The 22,222-nt window shown below is 34.4% G+C and overlaps 1 protein-coding gene across 1 annotated transcript in view; it reads right to left on the bottom strand.

The window, feature by feature from the left end:
* Positions 1-263: 263 nt before the first annotated feature.
* The window catches only part of LRRIQ1 (leucine rich repeats and IQ motif containing 1), a 101,707-nt gene continuing 79,748 nt past the window's right edge, over positions 264-22,222 (bottom strand). The window contains exons 24-27 of the mRNA XM_070947349.1: positions 11,551-11,680; positions 9,422-9,482; positions 4,717-4,837; positions 264-465 (exon numbers count right to left, since the gene is read on the bottom strand). Of these exons, the coding sequence (XP_070803450.1) occupies positions 332-465; positions 4,717-4,837; positions 9,422-9,482; positions 11,551-11,680 (446 nt within the window). The 3' untranslated portion in view covers positions 264-331. The remainder of the gene's footprint in view (positions 466-4,716; positions 4,838-9,421; positions 9,483-11,550; positions 11,681-22,222) is intronic.

The raw sequence follows: 22,222 nt of genomic DNA, 5'->3' as shown, positions 1-22,222 counted from the left end.
CAACTGTATACTACAATAAAATCATATACCCATTATTATATGTTTTCTTCCAAATTTATTCTTCCATTTATGTATCACTTGTTTATAATTGCAGATAAGTTTTTGAAATTTAAATTGCATTGCAAAAACAAATTTCAGTAACATTCATTTATTTAACATTTACAAAACTTCTTTGCCAAAAAATGAAAAGTTGGAAAATCACAGAGAGTAAAATTAAATACAGCACACACAATATTTAAGTTCTTTGCATCTGGGCCATTAAAACATGATGATAATTTGTATGCCAACTGAGAAGAAATTGCATTTAGATTTAAATGCTGAAGGTCAATTACTATTTCAATAATTTTGTTTTCTTTTTGCCACTTCCCCATCCAGCGCTGAGTTGAACTGGATGGTCTCGAAATGATATTCGTTCTTTGTGGGCAGGGCTCAGTTGTGATTTCTCAGGTGAAGGTATATCCTTTTCTACAGAAACAGAAAATGTTATTCAAACGATAACATTTGAATCCAGTCATCTTTCTTTAAGCTTAATGAGAAAACAGCAACTTCCCAGAATGCTTTGATTTTGTTATGCAGTAAGGTTTCATTGGGACACTGCATCCAAACTACATTTAAATCATTTATTGATTATAAAACTTAGATCACAAATGCTGATTTGTAAATATTTATTACAATTGCAACACAATGCATCTATTCAACATACTGAAACAAGAAAAATGTTGGATAATAATAATGTACTTAATGCTGAACTATCTTTCACTTCAGAGCATAAATATATTTACTTTAAACAAATATATAACCATATATAAATTGCCTTGATATCTTTAATCTTTTACCTGCTACTTCCTAAAACCTAATGATTTTTTGATAGTTTTAGTGGAACTCAAAATGTTCAGAATTAGCTGGATATAAAGAAGCTGAAAAATTAAGCAAATATATATTTTATGATCTTTAAAAATATTTTATCCATTTATTTTTGTAATTTCCCTACAATTATTTCTTGCACATCAATTTCACAGTTTTGGACATTTTTTAACCCATCAAGAATAAACAAGGTAATATGAGTAAGAAATAGTGCATAAAACAGGGTGGATAGATATCAAATTGAAACTTTCTACATTGGGGGGTCATAGCTTTAAAGTAAATGATGCTTTCAGTGGAAAAAAACCCAAGTGTCAATAGAGATATTGTGGATGAAGAAACTGGTGAGGAAAGTGTTATTGCGGCCTGTTGCTGCTATAAGCATTATCCCACTGACATAATATTGCTTTGCAGTAAAGGTATGGCTTCTATATGTATCTATGAATATAGATACCATTGAATGCACTCCAAGTTTACTAAAGCTTTGTTTCTGGTATGATTGGCATATTCCAATTCTATGCCATACATTGAATATGATTTATTGATGATAGATTATGAGCAAGAATTCATCTTAAAAACCATGATCAATTAATATACATTAGACTTCAAGTAAAATACTGTATTTCCAGATGGTATTCCAAAGTTTCAGTTTAAGAGATAAAGATCTTAATGTGCAAGCAACAATAACATCAGCAAAAAGTATTTTCTTTCTTTTTTATTATACTAAATAATTTCCACTCAGCACACAATTGTTTATTGTAATTTCCCTTCCTCAGATCAACCAGCTAGCCAGTCAATCTGCCAGCCTACAATTACCTTTTCAGGCAGAATATCAATTAAATATGGGTTATTATAGAAAGCTGCAGCAGAGGAAAAAATTGAAAAATAAACTAATAAGTCGATCTATGTAGTTTGATCGCTATTGTATTTTTTTAGGCAATTCAGCTGCAGTATTTTATAGTCAGCTCTCCAAAACTGGCATATACACCTGTTTGTCTGTCTTTAAGTATCTGCTGGTCTCCTCATAGTAATTACTGATTCTTCTTCTCCATGCTTTTCAATGTGTCTGTTTGAGAAAATTATTTGTTGGAAGAGGACAATTTGCAGAATAGGAGACAACAGGCAGTGGGTAGGAAGGACAGGCTTAGTGAACCATCCAGAAGCATTAATATAAACAAAGATAGAGTTAGAGATTGTAGCATGTCACCTTCTCATTCAATTTATTTTAATTAAAAAAAACTACAATCAGATGGGAAATGAACTTGCCATGTGAAGAGAGAGAGCTTTCCAGAGATACCATGTGCTGTATTTGGTTTCCAAACTATGAACATCATCTTCCCATGTTACATTTAAAAGAAACTTGATATGCAATAGCTGCAAGCAATAACAGTCAATACCTGGTTTTCATCTCTATAAGTAGCTGAACTACATGTTTGTAAATGCCGTAAGTCTACTTATGGAATAAATTTTCCAAGCAACTAAGCCCAAAACAGATTCTATTTTCTAGAATTTTTAACACTGGTGCTATCTCTTGGTGGGTTTTAGCCATTGTCTGTTGGTCAATTAAAGCTCTACTAATGCAAAGAAGCATTAAAGTTAATTCTAAAGCACTGGAAATGTTTATAATGCACTAAAATATCAGTAGGAACAACTCTGGATATGCAGCGAACTCTTCACTGAAATTATAAGAACCACACAGGAAACTACATATAAAGAGCTGATCAGTAATGTAAAATGCTCATATTGAGTAATGTCTTTGATGAGGTTTCTAATTATGCCAAGTGAGAAAATATAATTGAGTTAGATTCTTTATCTTAAGGCATAATTTTAAATTTGGCAAAATTTCAAATATGTTGAAAAAAGGGAGGAACTTCATTGGAGATTTTGAAAATGATATTTTCTTATGAATGAGTTTAGTCTTAAAACCCCCTCAAAGCTATTGTTTTTGCATAAGATATGAATTCCATATTTGTCACTACATGTTGCTACCTATTACAAATATTATATAGTTATAAATTGTTTCTTTGTCCATCTATTACACTAATTACTTCCTGTCCACTGGATAAAGTTAGAACTGTTTTCATTTACAAAAGAAAAGGAAAGAAAAAACAAACACCAACATCTGGTCTCAAGAGCTGTAAGATAACCATGTAAATCTAAAACCACAAGATGTAACTCATGAAGACATCTTCAAAAAAGATACTGAAATGAAAAATAATTGTGGGAGAGCACAACTATGTTCCCAACAGTTCCTATTTAGTCTAGTATTACATTGAAATAGAAAATCCTGCTGGATTTCATTCAAAAAATTATATAAGTATGGATATGGATTCTGATTAGACAACAAGATAAAAAATAGCTTTTTTTGGGTTGAAAGCATGAAATGTTTAGTTCTTCTTTGCAATTCCATTAATATCTATATATTTAAAGTACCTACTATCTACAATTTCAATTTAATATTATGCATCTACTCTATTTTCTCTACTTCCAAAATATATTAACAGATTAAATTACAATAGGGAAGTAATAGAATTTACTCCTTACATATGTTACTTGGGTATTGGAATTACTTTTAATGCTTCATAAGAAAACAGAAGATATTGACAGGTGATTGTTTCTGCTGCAAATAAATATACCTTTGATGATACTAGATTTATTTTTTTTAAAAAGAAGAATTTGAGCACCCCAAACTTCAGTATGTCTCATTTAATATAATGCATATGATTTTCTATTGATCCAAGTAAAATGAGTACTATCTGCATTGATGATAATTGTAATTACCTAACAGTGGCAGGAGCAAAACAAAGTACTATAGAGTTTTATATTCTCATGAAAATAAATCTTATGAAAATATTTTAGAAAGTGCTATTCCATATAGTGTAATCCTTGCAATAATTTCTCAGAAGTAAATCCATTCTAGTTCTCAAGACTTACCAGTAATGTACCTAGGATGTAGTATTAAACATTTGGGATAGCTCCAAATAAAGGAGTTAAATTTCTATTCCTTAGCAATTATCTCCACAAGATTTTTTTGAATGCTAATTATTGATAGTGTGTGTGTGTATGCATGTATATGCATGTGTGCATGCACACACGCACATGCATGAAATTTGAAACAGAATCACAAGGTTCATTCATGCTCTCCAATACTCCTAATATAATTATTTGTGCCCTCACTTGCAAATCAAAATTATAAGATGTTTAGAAAAAAGAATAGAATATAAATTTGTTGCAGCTGCCACTTCATTACATTCTGTAGAAATTAAAATTATAAAAAGTAGTCTTCCCATTTATTCATAAATAATGATTATTTAAATCATTAAAAGCAAAGTACATGAGCATGTGTTATTTATTTAAGTGAAAGCTGCCAAAAAGCAAATGGTTTTAGGACTGTGGCTTAAAAATTAGATAAGTACCTGCCTTAGGAAATTAAATATTAAGGGTTTGGTAAGGCCTACAGGAATAAGTAATTAAATTAGTTTTCAAGTTAAACAAAATCATTGACAACTGTAATTTTTCACATGGTTGAATTTATAAGGCAATATATATGCACATATAAACTTAAATATACAAAGATTTTCCCCTTTTTCTAGATACATTTAATTAGTTAACACACACATGCTTGAGAAATGCAGAAATAAAACTTTTTCAAGTCTATACATTTTAAATGTGCCCATATATAGTTTTATATACCCTATATATACACATGAAATATACAGAATAACATTTCAAAGAAGGACAGGATCCAAAGCAAAAACTTGACCACACTACTAAAAACAATTGTAATATGGAAACTAATCAGGTGATTTGAATTTTATCTACTATCATTAAAAAGAAAAAAAAAACCCAGCTTACTTGAAGATTCTGCAGAGTGTCTGTGTGGCTGATTATTTTTTTCTCTGTTCTGAGTCAAAGTACTTCCACTGGTCAGGGAAACAAGCTCTAAATCCGTATCTTCTCTCCTTACAGGGCTTGTCTGGAATCAGTGAGAGAGAATGTACACAATCAAGAAACAAAATATGACATTTTCTGAATGCAGCTCACATTACTCTCAAATAAACAAGCCAGCTCTGTCAAACAATCTTCTTCAGAATGATCCCACAATCCTTTATTGCTGCCCATTCTGAACAAATGCACTATGTCAAAGCATTTTGGTAAATGGGAGGCGATCTTAAAATTGTGGTTTGTGATCAGAATCAGCGCAGCAACAAAAGACAACATTTTAGTACTGTAATTTTGAAGAAAATAAATCTTGCAGACAACTGATGAAACCTTAAACAGCTTAAGATCATTTACTGGGCAGTCTGTAATTTAAAGTTGGAATTGAATGCCAGAAATGTTATATCTGATTCTTGTTGTCATATGTCCACTTAATCCTATGTAAGTGTCTGTTTTATCAATTCTATAGTGGTTTAAGTTATTTCACCTTCACTATATAACTAAACTCTAACAGTTTGATATAGATGTAGATATAGATATTTATATTACACAATTATTGGTATAGATGTATAAGCAAATTTATATTTCTAAGTAAAAGAAGAATTACTTTCACATAAGGATCATATCTTCTGAAGCTAAAATCTTGCTAAAATTGATTTCTACAAAAAGCCCTATATGACTTATAAATGTAATACAGGTAATCCTCAATTTACGACCACAACTGAGTCCAAAACTACTGTTGCTAAGTGAAACCTTTGTTAAGTGAGTTTGCCCCATTTTACGACCTTTCTTGCCACAGTTGTTAAGTGAATCACTGTAGTTGTTAAATTAGTCAAACTGTTGTTAAGTGAATCTGGTTTCCCCATTGACTTTGCTTGGCGGAAGGTCCCAAAAGATGATTACATGACCCTGAGACATTGCAACTGTCATAAACATGAGTCAGTTGCCAAGTGTCTTAATTATGACCGCGTGACCACAGAGATGCTGCAATGGTCGAAGGTGTGAAAATTGGTCATAAGTCATTTTTTCCAGTACCGTTGTAACTTTGAATGATCACTAAACAAACTGTTGTAAATTGAGGATTATCTTTATTTATGAAATCTGTATGTGTGTGTATTATATAGATATAAATATCAGTTTGTGTGTGGCTTAATATTTATGGCAAAATCAGTGCTACCATAAAATGTACATGTGAATGGTATTGATATATTCCTAAAATGAGCTTAGGCTGTCAATATGTTTGCAGACAACTCTTTTGATGACCACCAAGTTTCCTACCTTATTTGATATGTATATTTTTAAAAAATACAAGGTGTAAGAAGTGGGAAGCTGATATACTTTAAAACAAAGACCCGCCTTACCTTGACTTCAGGAACAAAGTGAACAAGGAAATAAAATTTTTCTGCACTTTTCCCTTGAAACTGAAAAAACAAAATAAAACAATCCTTCATCTCCAATTTGTGTAACAAAATGGAGGATGCTGGGTCTTTGCACGCATTACCTGTCCTTCTGACGCCCTGTAGAATCCAGTTAGGACTTAAAGGCAGACAGCTAAAGCTTGCAAAGACCCAGAGTCCCCCATTTTGTTGCACAACTTTTAAGAGATGATTTTTTTTTTCTTTAGGGAAAAAAACTGCAGAAAGATTTTATTTCCTTCCTCGCTTTGTTCCTCTACTCTTCAGCTTGGAGTCAATGTAAGGTTTTTAAAAGGGATACATATCAGAGACCAAAGAGAGAATTTTAGTACCTAATTTGGGGGAGGAAAGAAATATCTTTTTTTTGTTTTTTCATTGAGGAAATGTAGCTGTCTGAGGGAAGGAGCAGGGAGTGGGGGGCTTAAGGAAGGGAAAGGTTTTGGAAAGGTTTTCCTGAAGCTGCATTTTATGCAAGGGGAGACTTTCCAAACCCAGAGAAGAGAAAGGAGAGTTTTGCAGCCTCCCACTTCCCAGCAGAAAGTTCTGAAAGCGCTCGCCATTTCTGCAAGGGTTGGGGCCCTGAAAATGGAGGAATGGGGAACCAGCCCAAGCATTGCAGGTGGGATGTGGGGGGGAAGGGAGGCAGGGGTTGGCACCGCAGCTGTTGTAACTTTGAAATAGGGGTTGCATATAGTTTTGAGGTGTTGGTCATAAATTTGAATCATCATTAAGTGGCCTATTGTTTCTTGAGAACTACCTGTATGGCATTAACACAACAAAAAATTATTACTTTTCCATGAGCCAGATACAAGAAAAGTGTCCAGGAAGTCAAGAAGTCAAGACTCCATCTTTGAATCTAAAGCAGGGCTGTCCAACTCCCGGCCTATGGGCCAGATGTGTCACGCGCCAGCCACGCCTGATTTAGCAAAGGGGGAAAAAGTGCCAATACGACATGTGACACCACTGTGACGATGTGAGTTTGATACCCCTGATCTAAAGTGTTTGTGCAAACATGAATGTGAATACACACACATATACAAATTTTCTAATTCAGTGTAGGTACTTAGACTTAGAATAACTTTATTGCCACTTTAAATGTACACTAATTGGCACAGTTTAAAATGAAATTTTGTTGCACACAGCTCAAAGAGTCACCACCTCCAATATACACTACATAAACATAATAAATAAATAAATAAATAAATAAATAAATAAATAAATAAATAAATAAATAAATAAAATATTATATGAGATAGAGGAACAACACAGTCTAGTTCGGATGTATACATGTACATGGCAAGAAAAATGAATCTTGCGAGTTTACCAGACAGATGGCATAGGGAACAAAGTTCTTCCTTAATGACCAGTTGCTTAGAGACCATTCAACATCATGATGGACCCTGTTCTGTCCCCGTCTCTCTCACACACACAAACAGTCAGCCAGGTGTTAAAATAAACTTGCAGACAATAATTTCCTTTGATAACAGAATTGGCAGCAACCCAGTAGCTGCTTGCCAAAAACTTTACTCACAGAGGGAGGTGTTCCTCCTTCGTCAGATAAACCAAAATAAATTTACAAAGCCAAAGAATTGTCAAGTCCAGTCCATAATAAATCCAAGGAAGGCAGATAACGAAGTTCCAGAGACACAATATGACTTGCTAGATCTTCAGTTTTGTCCGTCACAAAGCCTGAATGGCCACCATACCCCCTTTTATCCCCTGTGGGGTGTGGTCCAGTGACTCAGCTTAATCTCTGGCACGCCTCCTTCTCTGCTGCGTGCGCTTGTCTTTCCGACGCTGGCGGGGATCCAGCCAAGACTTATCTCCATTGCTGTCTAACTGTGGCTGCTCGGAGATGCCTGGCTCCTGGCCTATCTCTTCTCCTTCGGAAGACACCTGAGGCATTGCCAGAGAGGAGGGTCCTGGAGAGGGAGGCTTTGCCAACTCCTCTCCTTCACTTTCAGAGCCTTCTCCCTCTGATAAGACGGGCTCCGGGGTCGAAGTCACAACAGACCCCACCTAAAGATACTTACGATCCGGTTTCTAAGTTCTAATGGCTGCATCTCCCTTGTGGTCACGACTGCATTTTGCATGCTTGGCAACTGGCTTACATTTACGCCATTTGCAGCATCCCACACTCACATTGTCACAATTTTTGGCATATTTTGCTGGTTTTCAGTGTTTACTTACAATTTCCAGCAAAAAATCTTGCCTTTCCCCTGCTCGTTTTCATGTTCTTATTTTGAACTTCTTGAGGATTTTTACAATGTTCTATCCTAGGACTCCATAGATAATAAATAAAACATGAAAATAAAATTATGCAAATACCTCACAAATGTATGTATTTTTTATTAAGTCTCTTCTTTCGGAAGCCAGTAAATTGAATTTTTTTTCCAAAGAGTTTTAAAAAGTATAAGCATAAATGGATAAGCAAGCTGAAAAAAAATACTAGGAGCTACTGCTTATGCATTTCTGACAGCTACGATAGGAATGTTCATGCATGTCTCCCTGAAATCAGAAACTAAACTTTATATAAATTTAAAATTTAATAAATGGTGACAAAGTGGTTAGAGCCTAAAACATTGTAAAACATCATTGTAAAACATCATTGTAAAACATCATTGTAAAACATCATTGTAAAACATCATTGTAAAACATCATTGTAAAACATTATAAAATTACAGAAATTAGAACCTACCGTATTTTTCAGACTATAAGATGCACCAAGATTTCTAAGAAGTAAGCAAGAAAAAAAAAGTTTTTGCCCTCCTGGCCTCCAGGAGCATTCTGCAGGCCTCCCGAAGCTTTTGTGCGCCGTTTTTGCAAAAAAAGGGCCATTTTTTGTAAAAACAGAGGCGTTTTTGCCCTCCCCAGCCCACAGGAGCACTCTGCAGGCCTCCCAAAGCCTCTGCACGCCCTGTTTTTGTGAAAAACGGGATGCACGGGGCAGGGCTTCAGGAGGCCAAAAATGGTTGTATTCAGAGTATAAAACGCACCAACATTTCCACCCTCTTTTGTGGGGGAAAAAGTGCGTCTTATACTCCAAAAAGTATGGTAAGTATTTAATACATATTTCAGAATTATTACAATATAGTTCTACACTTCTTCATTTAGAAGTAATTATTGTTATTAGTGCTGATAAGCATGTACAGGATTACAGCTTCAATCATTTATTGCAAATTTTTATCATGGAAAAAGTATCTTACCACAAGCTGAACTCTTCCTCCCTTGAGAACTTCTGGATCTATCTCAGGTAAGAAATGCTTACTATATAGTGATTAGAAAATAGGTACAATATCAGTGATAGTCCAACATGCATCCAAGTTAATTAAAGTGGGATATATTTCTCTCCCTAGTTAAACAACTTCACAGACTTAGGAACGTATGTCTATGATTTTTAGCAACCACCTATAACTTATTCTACATTATATTACAAGTTAGCTTTATATAGAGATTGCATGATAAATCTAAATTCTACTCGAGCACACAAAAAATTCTTGATTCTTGACTTAAGACTGCATTTGTTTACTTGCTAGTAAGTTTATCAATAATCAGTAGAATTTACACTGGAGGGGAGGGAAAGACATTTAGATATTGGTTATTAAAATGTTAACATTTTAATATGTTATCATTAACAAATTTCTCTCCTGTTTTAAACATATATTTTTAACAATTTAACCAGAACAAATAAGTACAGGTAGTCCTCGACTTACAACAGTTCATTTAGTGACTGTTCAAAGTTACAACAGCACTGAAAAAGGTGATTTATGACCATTTTTCACACTTACAACCATTACAGCATTCCCATGGTCACATGGTCAAAATTCAGATGTTTGGCAAGTGGTTCATATTTATGACAGTTGAAGTATCCTGGGGTCACGTGAGTGACTTTTGCAACCTTCTGATAAGCTAAGTCAATGGGGAATCCAGATTCACTCAACAACCATGTTACTAACTTAACAACTTTGGCAGGAAAAGTCATAAAATGGGGCAAACTCACTTAACAAATGTTTCACTTAGCAACATAAATTTTGAAGTCAATTGTGGTCGTAACGTGAGGACTACCTGTAGTTTGGTACTACTAGTAAGCAGTAAGAAAAATCTCAAAACATAAGTTGAGTAACTACAACTTTATCAAATTTACTAATGAATTGAAAGTGTACCTCTGCTGCAATAATCTTGGATTTTGTCAGATACAGTATGTTTAACAGCATGTTGAACACAATTTTTTCTTTAAAGTGCTTTACCATCATTAACATTTTTTAACATAATATTTTTCTAGATTTTTTAAAAAGATTAAAAACAAAACAGCATGCCAACAAGTATTCAAATGCAATTATATGCAAAGATAATTTAATTCAAATTTAATTCTTGGAAAAGAATTAAATGAATTATTTTTCAAGAATTAAATGCAAAGATGAAAAAAGCATAAAGTTTTAATTTAGTATTTTTTTCATCATCTAAAATATACATCCAGACAAGAAAACATAGGAAAGCAGGATATTTGATTTAAAAAATAGTATCTAACCATAACAATTATTTTTCAAAGTTAATGCTTCATTAATTGATGTTTTTAATTTTTATCATTTAAAATACAGTTGAAAAGATTATATTGATTTTCTACATTTTTACAGAATACAGCAAAAATATCTATACCTCATTTTAAGACATACATACCATACAAGATATGATACTTCAGGCCAAGACATATTTTGCTTAAAGTATTTTTTCTTGATTTAAAACAATGTTAAAAAGAACCAATAGAAATCGAAAGAAAAATGTCTTCTTAGCTATAGAAACAAGAATACTTACCTGATTTTTAAAGAATACAAATATTTCTATTTTTGACCTAATTACCTTTCTTTATAATTCACTCAAATTTAGTCCTTCACTTTGCTGCTGACTCTTCAGCTTAGTCCCTGTTTAGTTCAAAAACTTCACCTGCCACAGTTTAGTATATCACAGCATCCTTTATTATATCTGGTTGGCTGTTAAGTTATAATTATTTAAATTCATTCCATAATTTAAAAACTATAGGAAAATATTTTTGTCCTGCATTGTTCATAAAAAATATTCTAGTTTCTAACACAAAATATGTTCATGGTTATATTGAAGAGATGCTGGTGTGTTATAGCAATAGCTTAAAAACTGGCAGAATGAGATGAAATTTTTATTAAATTAATTCATAACAGGAGCACATTTCAAACTTAGTAATAGTACCCTGGGGGCGGGGGGATGGGGGAAGTGTATTTCTTTTAGAATAATTAAGATGGGTTTTGTATTACATGCAATATTAGAAAAATCCAAACATTTAACTTAAAAACAATGATCTCACCATTTTTCAGTTCTGGGACTAGCTTCTTCATAATCCCAAACTTGTGTATAAAGCCATTGGCATGTACGTTCTTTACTTCTTTGTATCCTCTCTGTTGCAAAATCTAAGTGAGAAAATTCTTCTCCTTTACCTGTGAAGGAGAGATATATTGAGTACGATCTTCTGTATAAACTATTTGTGGAAGACCCAAAATAAGATGGACATTCTGGATATGGCTATGATATATAGTAAACCATCTTGAATTTGTGCATAATTAATATTACATTTAAAAATATTACATCAATGGACAACCCAGACTAAAACGTTCTAATAACAAAATCCACAAAATAAAAGAGGGGCCATTAAACAAATAACAAATATTAATCCCAGGCCTGAGAGCAAAACCAGATTTTCAAAACTTTCTGGAACCCTAGAAGAGAGGGTGCTGTCCTTATCTCTGGTGAAGAGGGATACTGTTCCAGAGCATGAAGGCCACAACAGAGAAGGTATAGTTTCTCAGTCCCACAAGATGGCAACTTTTAACGGAGGGAACCGGGAACACACCCACCCTGCTGGAATGACTGGTTAAGCAGAAATAATTGGAGACAAGTGGTCTGTCATGTATACAGGCCCTATGCCATACAGAGCTTGATAGGTAAGAACCAACACCTCGAATTGCATTTGGAAGCCAAGTAGCATCCAAGGCAGCATGGCACACTGATGGCATTCATTACTGGTTGTGCCACTGCATTTCAAACAAGCTGTAGCTTCATGAGCAGCCTCAAGTAGAGCACATTTCAATAGATCATGTAAATTCTTTGTTATCTTACTGCAATGCCCATTTACAGAATGATCCTCTATATAGAAAACATATATCTGTATCTGTGCATGTATTTATATAAGAACTCTTATTATTTCTTATTATTTCTTTAAAAAATAATAAAAGACAAAAGAATAGAAAAACTTAAAAGAAATACATAAGTCAGCTTCCATACATTACTTCTATAATTTCATTTATATTACAGATACGCAGAGATTTTTCCTCAGATCATAAAAGAAGGCAGCTCTCCCCTAAATGGTGGTATTAACCAGCTGAGATTTAACTTCTGGGAAGTTAAAGGGAAAGATCTATGAAAATCTTAATGGTGCCATTTATTTACCTTCTACACTCTCTTCTGTTCTCACTGAGCCCCAAGATATTCCTCTATCTTCCTGTTTTCTCCTCAGTTTGCCTGTACATAGAATCCTATCACTTCTACCTTATTCATAGCCAAATCAAAACAAAGAATAGGAATAGGTGGTGGACAAGAATGTAGGAATGGGCTGCAGTAACAGTACAACAGTACAACTTTAAAAGCTATACTTTTCTTTACTGACATACAAAATTAGGAGGGAGAAAACTATGGTAGGTATAACGCATACCAGAACCTAGCCAAATTTGATACTTCTATCCAACAGATGAATTTGTAAAACAGAAGGATGGGAAGAAAGAAACCATCATACCTAAACATGTGTGAACCAAATACTGTACCAGACAGAAGTGAGGTAATCTCCTGTGCAGACATTGCTTCAGAAATGCAGGAGATATTGAGAAGTTACTTACCACCAGCTGGTAAAACTCCATTTATGAATGAAGAAATTCACATCAGAATATGTAGTATTATATCTTACATATACATATATGGGGATGTCTTTTATTTTTTGTTTTGTCAGTCCAGGAAGCTTGTATCCTCTGGCTAATTGTATAATGTGTAAAAAACACTTAGTGAAAGGTGTTGGAATGAACATCCTAATTAATTCCTGATTTTTTATAGCGCAAACTTGGATCACTGTTCAAAATCAAGTAACATGTCTAGCACCTGTTTCCTAAAACTGATTCAGGGCAGTCTGTGGGAATATTTAATCTCTTCACATGATTATATGCTAGAAAAGCATCCTTTATTAAAACTTGGAAGTCTCAAGAGTAATAAAGACATTTTATATTTTAGCTATTTTTAATTCCTTTTTTCCTTGCCAGCAACAATTATTTTATGTAAAGTTTATATGTGAAGGTTTGGTGTTTTTTTTTTTTTTACGTATAAGGAAACATAGTATTATTTTTGAAAAACTCTGGAAAACTGAAGATCCAAATAATTGGAGGGGAATAAACCCTATCTATTTTGTCCCCTTGAAAAAGGGGACAAAAGAAGACCCAGTGAACTGTAAATCAGCCTCCCCGACAATGATTCTGGAAAGATCTAGACAAATAGTGAAGAAACATTATGAAAGTACACTTAAAATTATAATTACTATGGGGGTGTAAAGCACTCTGAAATAGTTCTTTACAGTTTGAAGCTGGCTGTATTGATTTCACAATGTTCTGAACTTGATGAACAGAATAAGAATTTTGCTTATTCCTAGTGATAGTTTGCCAAAAGCAAGTCTTATCAGAATACGCTAATTTCATTTTTAATGTGTTACCCTCTTTAGTTGACTATAGAGTAACAATAAGGTTAGTATATCTTTATTTCAAAAGAAGATTTGACTAAGTACTCTATAGCAAATTAGATTTTTATTGTGACTATGGTGCATTGACCAAAATATACCAAAACTGATTGCAGGGAATCCTGTATTGGCATGGGTATAACTGAGGCTACTATGTAATTTTTGTGACTTAAGAAAGAACCTTCTGTGAAAACTTCAATTGACAAAAGCCATGATGTGCCTTAGGGATCAGTATCTTTGGTGCCCATCCGATAATGATCATGGCACATAGAAAATTGCAAAGTAAGAGCAATAAATAGGAGTAAATATGAATGAATGTTTCTATAAAACTGAGAGAAAAGGATGAATGAATGAAACTATGAAGATCTGCATTGATAAATACATTCATGGGAATAAGGCAGTAAGTTTATGTATAAATTAAAGGGCTAAAATATATAACAAATATAAGTTGATTAACATTTGCATGTAATTTGATGATAATTGCATACTATACTCCAGTGAATGGTGATAAATGGAAAAACCAGAGGCAAAATTAGGAAAAACTGTAACATTCTGAATCAATACAATTCAGAGGAAGGGGGAATGTTTTGATAGGTATGGTGATATGAATGGATGTATGATAATGGGATTGAATGAGTAGAGTAAAAGTGATGGGCTTTGTGGAAATTCAAGAATGAATGAGAATGGTGATTGATGAGTTTCTTCTGACTGTTTGAAGTCAATGGATACTTTAACAGGCCTTGTTATGCTTTGAAAGGCAAGTGAGAAGCAGATAACTAGGAACTGCCACTGAATTCAAGCAAAAACCCTTCACACTGTGGGTTCTGATGGCTAATCAAAATCCCAGGGAGTGGTACATGCATGCTGCAAACTATCTACCTCTGAGTTAGATAATTTTTTTAAAAAAGTTTTCTAGTTATTTACAGTGAATTCATAGCACTCTGTAGCTCTACCTCTATACTATATTTTATGTACAATTCTTCCATACTTGCAATTCCATTTAGTTGGATCAATATAATCCAACTCCTCCTTTTATATTCTTAATTAAGCCCCAATCATAACCCCAATTGCTTCCAATCCAGCCTTCTAGACTGTCATTTAGGGATGTGCCTAATAGTGAATGTATGGCCCTTAGCTAAGATTTGAATTTTAATACTTTATCGTTCCTCATGCAGAAGTTAATTCTATGAAAGCAGGCCTAATGGACATATCTGAGCAAACAAGCAGCTCCTAGAAAATATATTTTAATTAAGCATTTTCAGATGCCATCCTAACCATACTGAATAATAGCATATCTAGCTTTTACACCAGAAGGCAATAATTCTATGGACATCCACTCAGGTTTCTATAGCCTTCAGTGGAACATGTTCACTTTATAAAAAAATGCTTTTTAAAAATCAATGTTTTTTTTTTATTTAAAAAGTTTTAACAATCATTACAACAATTTTTCCCCCTCTCACCCCCCCTCCCTCCAACCCCCCTCCCCACCGACACCCACCCCCCGGACTTCCCAGAGCAAAAACAGGGTATAGCATAACAAACATAAGCTAAAATAAGCTAACTTTCTGTGGTCTCCAAACTCCCCCCTTGCTCTTTAACTCCCCTTTCAACTAACTAAACATAATTCAAAAAGGAAATATAGATTTCATTCATAAACTATTTGAAACGTTTTAGTCCGATATTTGTTTTGAATATAGTCAATCCATCTTCTCCATTCCAATATATATCTTTCATTTGAATGGTCCTTCAAATACGCTGAAATTTTAGCCATCTCTGCTAAATTCACTACTTTTAGTGTCCATTCTTCAATAGTAGGCAAGTCTTCCTTCTTCCAGTACTGTGCCACCAAGAGTCTGGCTGCTGTTATTAAATTTAAAATCAACTTAGTCTCTATAACAATACAATCTGTAATTATGCCTAACAGAAAAAACTGTGGAGTAAATTTTATCTTCTTTTTGAGAATATTTTGAATCTCTTGCCTTCTACACTGAATTGAGACGGTATCTTTGTCCTGAATAATTCACCACTAGACCAGCTGGAACTTCCCATCTATACTGAATCTGACGGTTTCTCAGTTCTTTCACCAGAAAGGCATAATCCTTTCTGGCTCTCAACATTTTGGAGGGAATTTCTTTCAGTGTTAAAACCTCCTGCCCCTGCACTTGAAGTTTATTTTTAAAAGTGACTTGTAGGATTTCATTGAGTAATCTCCTTGTTGTAAAATAAAGTACAATGTCTCTTGGTAGATGTTTCTGTCTGGCCACCCATAAATTGACATGATAAATTTTGTCAATTTGCCATTCAAAATTTGCTTTTTGATCTTCCATTATCTGTGCAAATGCTTCTGAAAAGATCTCTCTCAAATTCTCTTGCTTATTTTCCTTGAGGCCTCTTATTCTCAGAGCAAATTCCATTTCTCTATATTGTATCATTATCACATCCGCCTCTGATCTTTCCATCTTGTCCTGGACCTCCCCCATTTTATTTTCCAATTTCTTCCACTTTTTCATCTATTGCTTCAATGTGTCCTGCCAATCCTTGTACTGCCATAATAATATCTTCTCTAATTTCTTGGTTTCGTTTTTGAATAGTCTCTTTGACCTGAGCTATTTCTTCAGCAACTTCTCGAGTTTGCTCCTGAAACATTGAAGTATTTTTTTTTCTGTAACAGAGGCTTGTGTTTTGAGGGCTTCCTGCAACATTTCAAATGTTAATATTGTTGGTTCTATTGGAACAGAGAGAGATTGCAATCTGGACGTTTGAGCTGGCGAAGTCCCAGCACTTTTGGGGACAATAGCCTTAATTTGTTTTGAAGCCATTTTTGGTTTCCAATTTAAATTTAATCAGCTGCCAGAACAGTAGATCCACCAAATCCAGAAATCAGTCTTTAAATAATAGCAATCCTTTTTTTAAAAAAAATTACTGCTGTAATCTTTAATCTTCTCTTTTTTTAAAAAAAAACCACAAATCTCTAATTTTGAACAGGGGCTGCCAACACTAAAAGAAACTTTCCTTTTTAACTTTCACTTTCACGCCCCATTAAAGCTCAATCACCATCTTGGTTTCACTTTCTCCCCTTAATAAGTCAGAAGGAAGTAATACACATTTGGAGTTAAAGTTCAGTACTTGCAGATCTAATCTCTCCTGAGTTTGCTCAGCCTGCTTCCGAATGATGTTTATTCAAACGTTGTTTGCAGGGGTGGCCACGGCGTCTTCTTCTGCTTGAAGCAGAAACGTCCCGGATCCGGAGCTCTGTCGGGCTTCCAGGGAGCTCTCACCCTTCGAGCCCCAGAATTGTTCCTGCGGCTCCTTGGGGAGCTCTACCTACACCCGTCTGCTCTCTTCCTCCCCTTTTCCCGGGGAGAAAGTTTTCAAGCCGCTAGACAGCTGATTTGCACTGTTCTAGCGGCTTTACGAGAACACGGGGCTGGCGCTCAAGAAAAGAGCGTCCTCGGCGCCTGCGGTGCCACCGGAAGTCCCTAAAAATCAATGTTGTATCAACAGAAACAGTGGTACAATTATTTAGATCTATAGTTATTTAAAAGAAGCAGTGCAGAAAGATTAGTTAACCTACTCTGGAAATTTGGTCTACAGACATAAAACCTTTCTTTATACTCTGTGCTGGTTTTCTTTTGGCCAGCTGCTCAGGATGCCAATCCACATTTACAAACATTCTGCTCCATCCAACCATAAAAAATCCTTTTCTAACACACTCATTATAGGTGCATTACAAATTAGAAACATGAGTAAATAAACAAAATACCACAGATTTACTCATATAGATTGATTCGGGATAAAATCCTAATGAATTCAATTCTGAGTAAATATTTATGGGAGTGCACCACCAATCTACAGTTCTAGATGTTCTGATAATAATATCAACAGAATCAGAATTCAAAGTTTATTTTTATAACTACATTAATCTTAACTCAATATATTAATAGGATCTGTATCAAACAAGGTAATAAATATTTTCCAATATTAACACAACTATCTAAGATGAATGTTTCAGTATAACAATCTTCCCAGAACTAAACTAGTTTAAAAAATCAAAATAGATCTTTGTACAAAGGAGGGGCACAGAGAAAGGCTGAATAAAAATGTGCATATATGGTAACCACATACATTATAAAATTTAAAGAGCTTTTTAATCTTCTGATTTTTAGGAATAATTTATGACCCACACAAATATCAATGCTACTGCTGTCAGGATAAGATTAATAAAGAAGGTAGTTATTCAATTCCTACATCCTGGATGAATTTCACAGCCTTGTACTACTGTGCCAACATCTAGATCTATATTTAATTTAACAGCAGCAACAACAACAAAAAACTCAGCTTGCTTGAGGTTGCATTAAAAAAAGATAGGTATCAGAAGAATCTTATTTGTGGTCTGAAAGCAAAGCATAGTAATTGAGATTTTTTACTTATAAAAGTGGTTTATACTTTGTTCATAGTGACTGCAGATTTTGAAAACAAAGTTTACATTAAGGAAAGTGTTTATATATCTAAAAAATTAAATAAGAAAATCACATTTATCTAATATCCTTTTTATTGTACCATTACATTATAAAACAATGATTTAAAGTCAATACTGTAAACTGGGAAATGAGTGCACTTAGAATAAAGCTATCTACATGTCTATGTATAACATACACACAATATAAACAGGATATGTGTATTGCAGATATCAAATGATTCAGGCAAACAAATTTGCACCAGTACATGTTTTTGCACTTTCAGAAATAATTACTATGCCTGAAAGAACAAAAAAGTATTATAGTAGGACGACTCATAACTTTAATCTATTGTTGGATCCTAATTTTGGTTATTTCTTTTGAAATTTCCAAGATGTGGGATCTTATTACAACTGAAAAATGGCATTTTGCCTACAGTATTGTCAACAATGTAGTATAATCTATCCCAAGGGATCAGAACAGCTTTGACATCTGTAAGAAACTGCATAGAAAGGTAAGTCTGATTACAATTGAATGGTTTTGTTAAACAGCATATGTTTCAGAGTGACATGGCCCAGTTCAATTGCATATTCCTGGCCTTATTATGTTTTAGCAAGTTGGGAATGAATAACACAGCTATGAATTCACATTTTGCTGCCTCTCTTCATTGATTCTTGCTGATGTAAGTGTAGATACTCCCTAATCTGATTTACAGGTATGCATTTATTTAGATATCTATTTATCCAGATTTTAAAACCATGCATACTAAATACCAAATAAGAACTGAACTATAGTTCTTCATTTCTAATATACCTAATATAATCAGTAATCCAGAATAGGTATGATACCTTTTTTTGAAAGTGAGAAGACTTAGCCAAGAAAGGCATAGAAGCACTGCCTTGGTCACAAAGACAGCTGGGTGACCTTGGGCAGTCACTTTCTCTCAGCTCCAGGAAGGAGGCAATGGAAAACTACTTCTGAAAAATTTTGCTTAAAAAACCTGCAAGGAGTAGTCCAGTCTCTGTGAATGGGATTCAAATGAATAGAAGGGGGGGGAAAATCATTGCTTTGTTCTTCAGACTTTAAATTTTACTGTTGAATTTGAATCTTTTGCTAATAACTGGATTGAAGAAGTTATCTATTTGATTTGTCTGTTGTTAAGAGATGGAAGAGTTTTATATTTGGTAGTTAAAAGCAGATGAAGCGATCACGGAAATTTGTTTGTTTAATTCCTACCTTTATTATTTTTACAAATAATTCAAGGTGGTGAACAAATCTAATACTCCTTCCTCCTCCTTTTTCCCCCACAACAACAACCATGAGAAGTGGGTTGGTCTAAGAGGGAATGACTGGCTCATGTTCACCCATCTGGTTTTCATGGCTAAGGCAGGATTTTAACTCACAATCACCTGATTTTTAGCCTTGTGCCTTAACCACTAGACCAGTGATGGCTAACCTTTTTGCCATCGCGTGCCAAAAATGGGGATCATGCAGGGAGGTCACACACGTGTGTGCCCATACCCATAATCCAATGTGCCCCACCCCCCACGCATGCGTGTGTGACACTCCCCCGCACTACCCCCACTTTTGGCACATGATGGCCCAGTGGGCCCGGTAAGCCCAGTTTTTTGCCCTCCCCAGGCTCCAGAGGCTTTCTTGGAGCCTGGGGAGGACAAAAACGGCCTTCCCTCCCACCCTGGAGGCCCTCCGGAGGCTGGAAACAGCCCATTTCCCAACTTCATGTGGGCCAGGAAGGCCCGAAAATTAGCTGGCCGGCGTGTGTATGCGCACTGGAGCTGAGTAGAGCAATTCTCATGTGCCCACAGATATGGCTCCACGTGCCACCTGTGGCACCCGTGCCATAGGTTCACCATCACGGCACTAGACCAAAGAGGTTCTATATTATTACTATACTATATTGCTATATTATCTATATTACTTTATTATCTATATTATACCTGGCATGTTGAGGGTGGGAAGTTCTTTTCTTAGGGAGGGGAAGTGGGAATATGTGTGTATATATGTATCTATTCTTTTGTCTTCCGCCTCTCTCTTTTATCTTTTCTAGTTTGTATTATTTTTATTGTTCCATTTAAAATATTTAATAAAATTATTTTTTCAAAAGTGAAGAGTTGAATTATTTGCTAAATTAAATTTAAATTTTTGCTATGTATAGGGTTTCAATATTAAAGAACATTTTTTTTAAAAAAAAATAACCCAACAAAAACATAAATTCAAACTAATCCAGGAGAAGCAAACACTCTGTTTACATGTGAAGGGCTGGGTTATTAAAGGTTTCCCTATCTGAAATTAGGGGGAAGAGGGGAGATAATTTTTCATCATCATAATGATTCTATCCTTTTGGAATTTCTTAGCTCTAAACATTCATGTGGTGACCTCCCTTTATCATTTAGGATGATGAAGCCCTTTCATTTATAGACTGTTACTATTAATAGGCACAGAGGTTTTGGGGAGGTTTTATTTACTTTTCTTTATAAATTGGTTTTATTGTTTGAATAAAACAATGAAAAATTGTAAATAACTAGGAGTTTTAGCATTCCCATCTTATAGCTGTGGTAAAATAAATCTCTCTTATGTCTGCTTTTCATACACATGCACACACTAAGAAAGTGATTTATGTAGTACATAACCGTATAATATTATCCTATTTACAAGATGCATGTCTTTGAAACAATAACAACAGTCCAAAAGAAAAAAAAAAAGATTTCAATGAGTGCACCAAGTGCACAGAGCACTTTGACAGCTCAAGTAAATTTCAGCATAGTTTGGCCTACTAGAAAACTCTGACAAAAATCTACGAAGGCAGACCTGGCTAAGAGTCAGGAGTCATGCTTATTATACAGAAGTCCCAGGAGTTCCTTTCAATCAGAGGTCACAATCGAGGCAACAGAAGCAGTGTCACAATATCAGAGAAAGGGCCAATTCAGGTCTGCTCCCTAACAGTCAGTAGGTCAGGGCTTGCGGCAAATCATTGTATTACAAGGGAATATTCCATGTACACTTTTAGAGCTGTCATCTGAACAAACAGCACCAGGTCATCTATAGGTTAAATCAGATTTTTTGCTAACATTCACTTTATTCCTTATTTAATTATATAGTTTTCTTTCCTCCAAGATGCATTATTATTAACATTCTTTGCTTTAGTTTTGACTTAAGAGTGGTACAGAATAATTTTGTAATAAAATTAATTTTATTCATTTCAGTAAAATCTCTGAATTATAATGGCATTTATTATCCCCTAATACTCTAATGTAAATAAATAAACATAAATAAAAATGAATAGCTATATTCGTTTTGCGTTATAAAAAGAAAAAGGCAGTTAACATTTTTGATATCTCCTTTTATTAGATAAGAGTTTTATTTACTGTTTGCTGTATTCCCTAAATTCTGCTCATATGTAAAAGAAAAAGTCTACATCAAAATTACATTTCTGGAAATAGGTACCCACTGTCCAAAAGCGATTGGATAGATTAATTCTCCTCATGCAAAATGAATCATACTGATTCAAACAACAGATGGTTAATTCATTATATGTTAGCAATATGCACTAGCTCTTGGAGAATGAGAACATTCAGTACTGGCCTTCCTTCCCTTCTCCTGCCTTTGAACAACCTGTCAAAGGCTGACCTTCTTAATAGGTGATTTTGTGGAGCTAAGTTAAAACCCAAAATACATCTTCCTGGGGGAAAAAAAAAACAAAGCACAAATTCAGCTATTCAACTGCACCATTA

This window comes from Pituophis catenifer, unplaced genomic scaffold (genome assembly GCF_029215685.1).
Source record: "Pituophis catenifer annectens isolate HBS135680 unplaced genomic scaffold, rPitCat1.0.hap2 SCAF_7, whole genome shotgun sequence".
NCBI lineage: Eukaryota > Metazoa > Chordata > Lepidosauria > Squamata > Colubridae > Pituophis > Pituophis catenifer.
The sequence above is the reverse complement of the archived record's forward strand: the minus strand, read 5'-3'. Positions and strand labels throughout refer to the sequence as shown.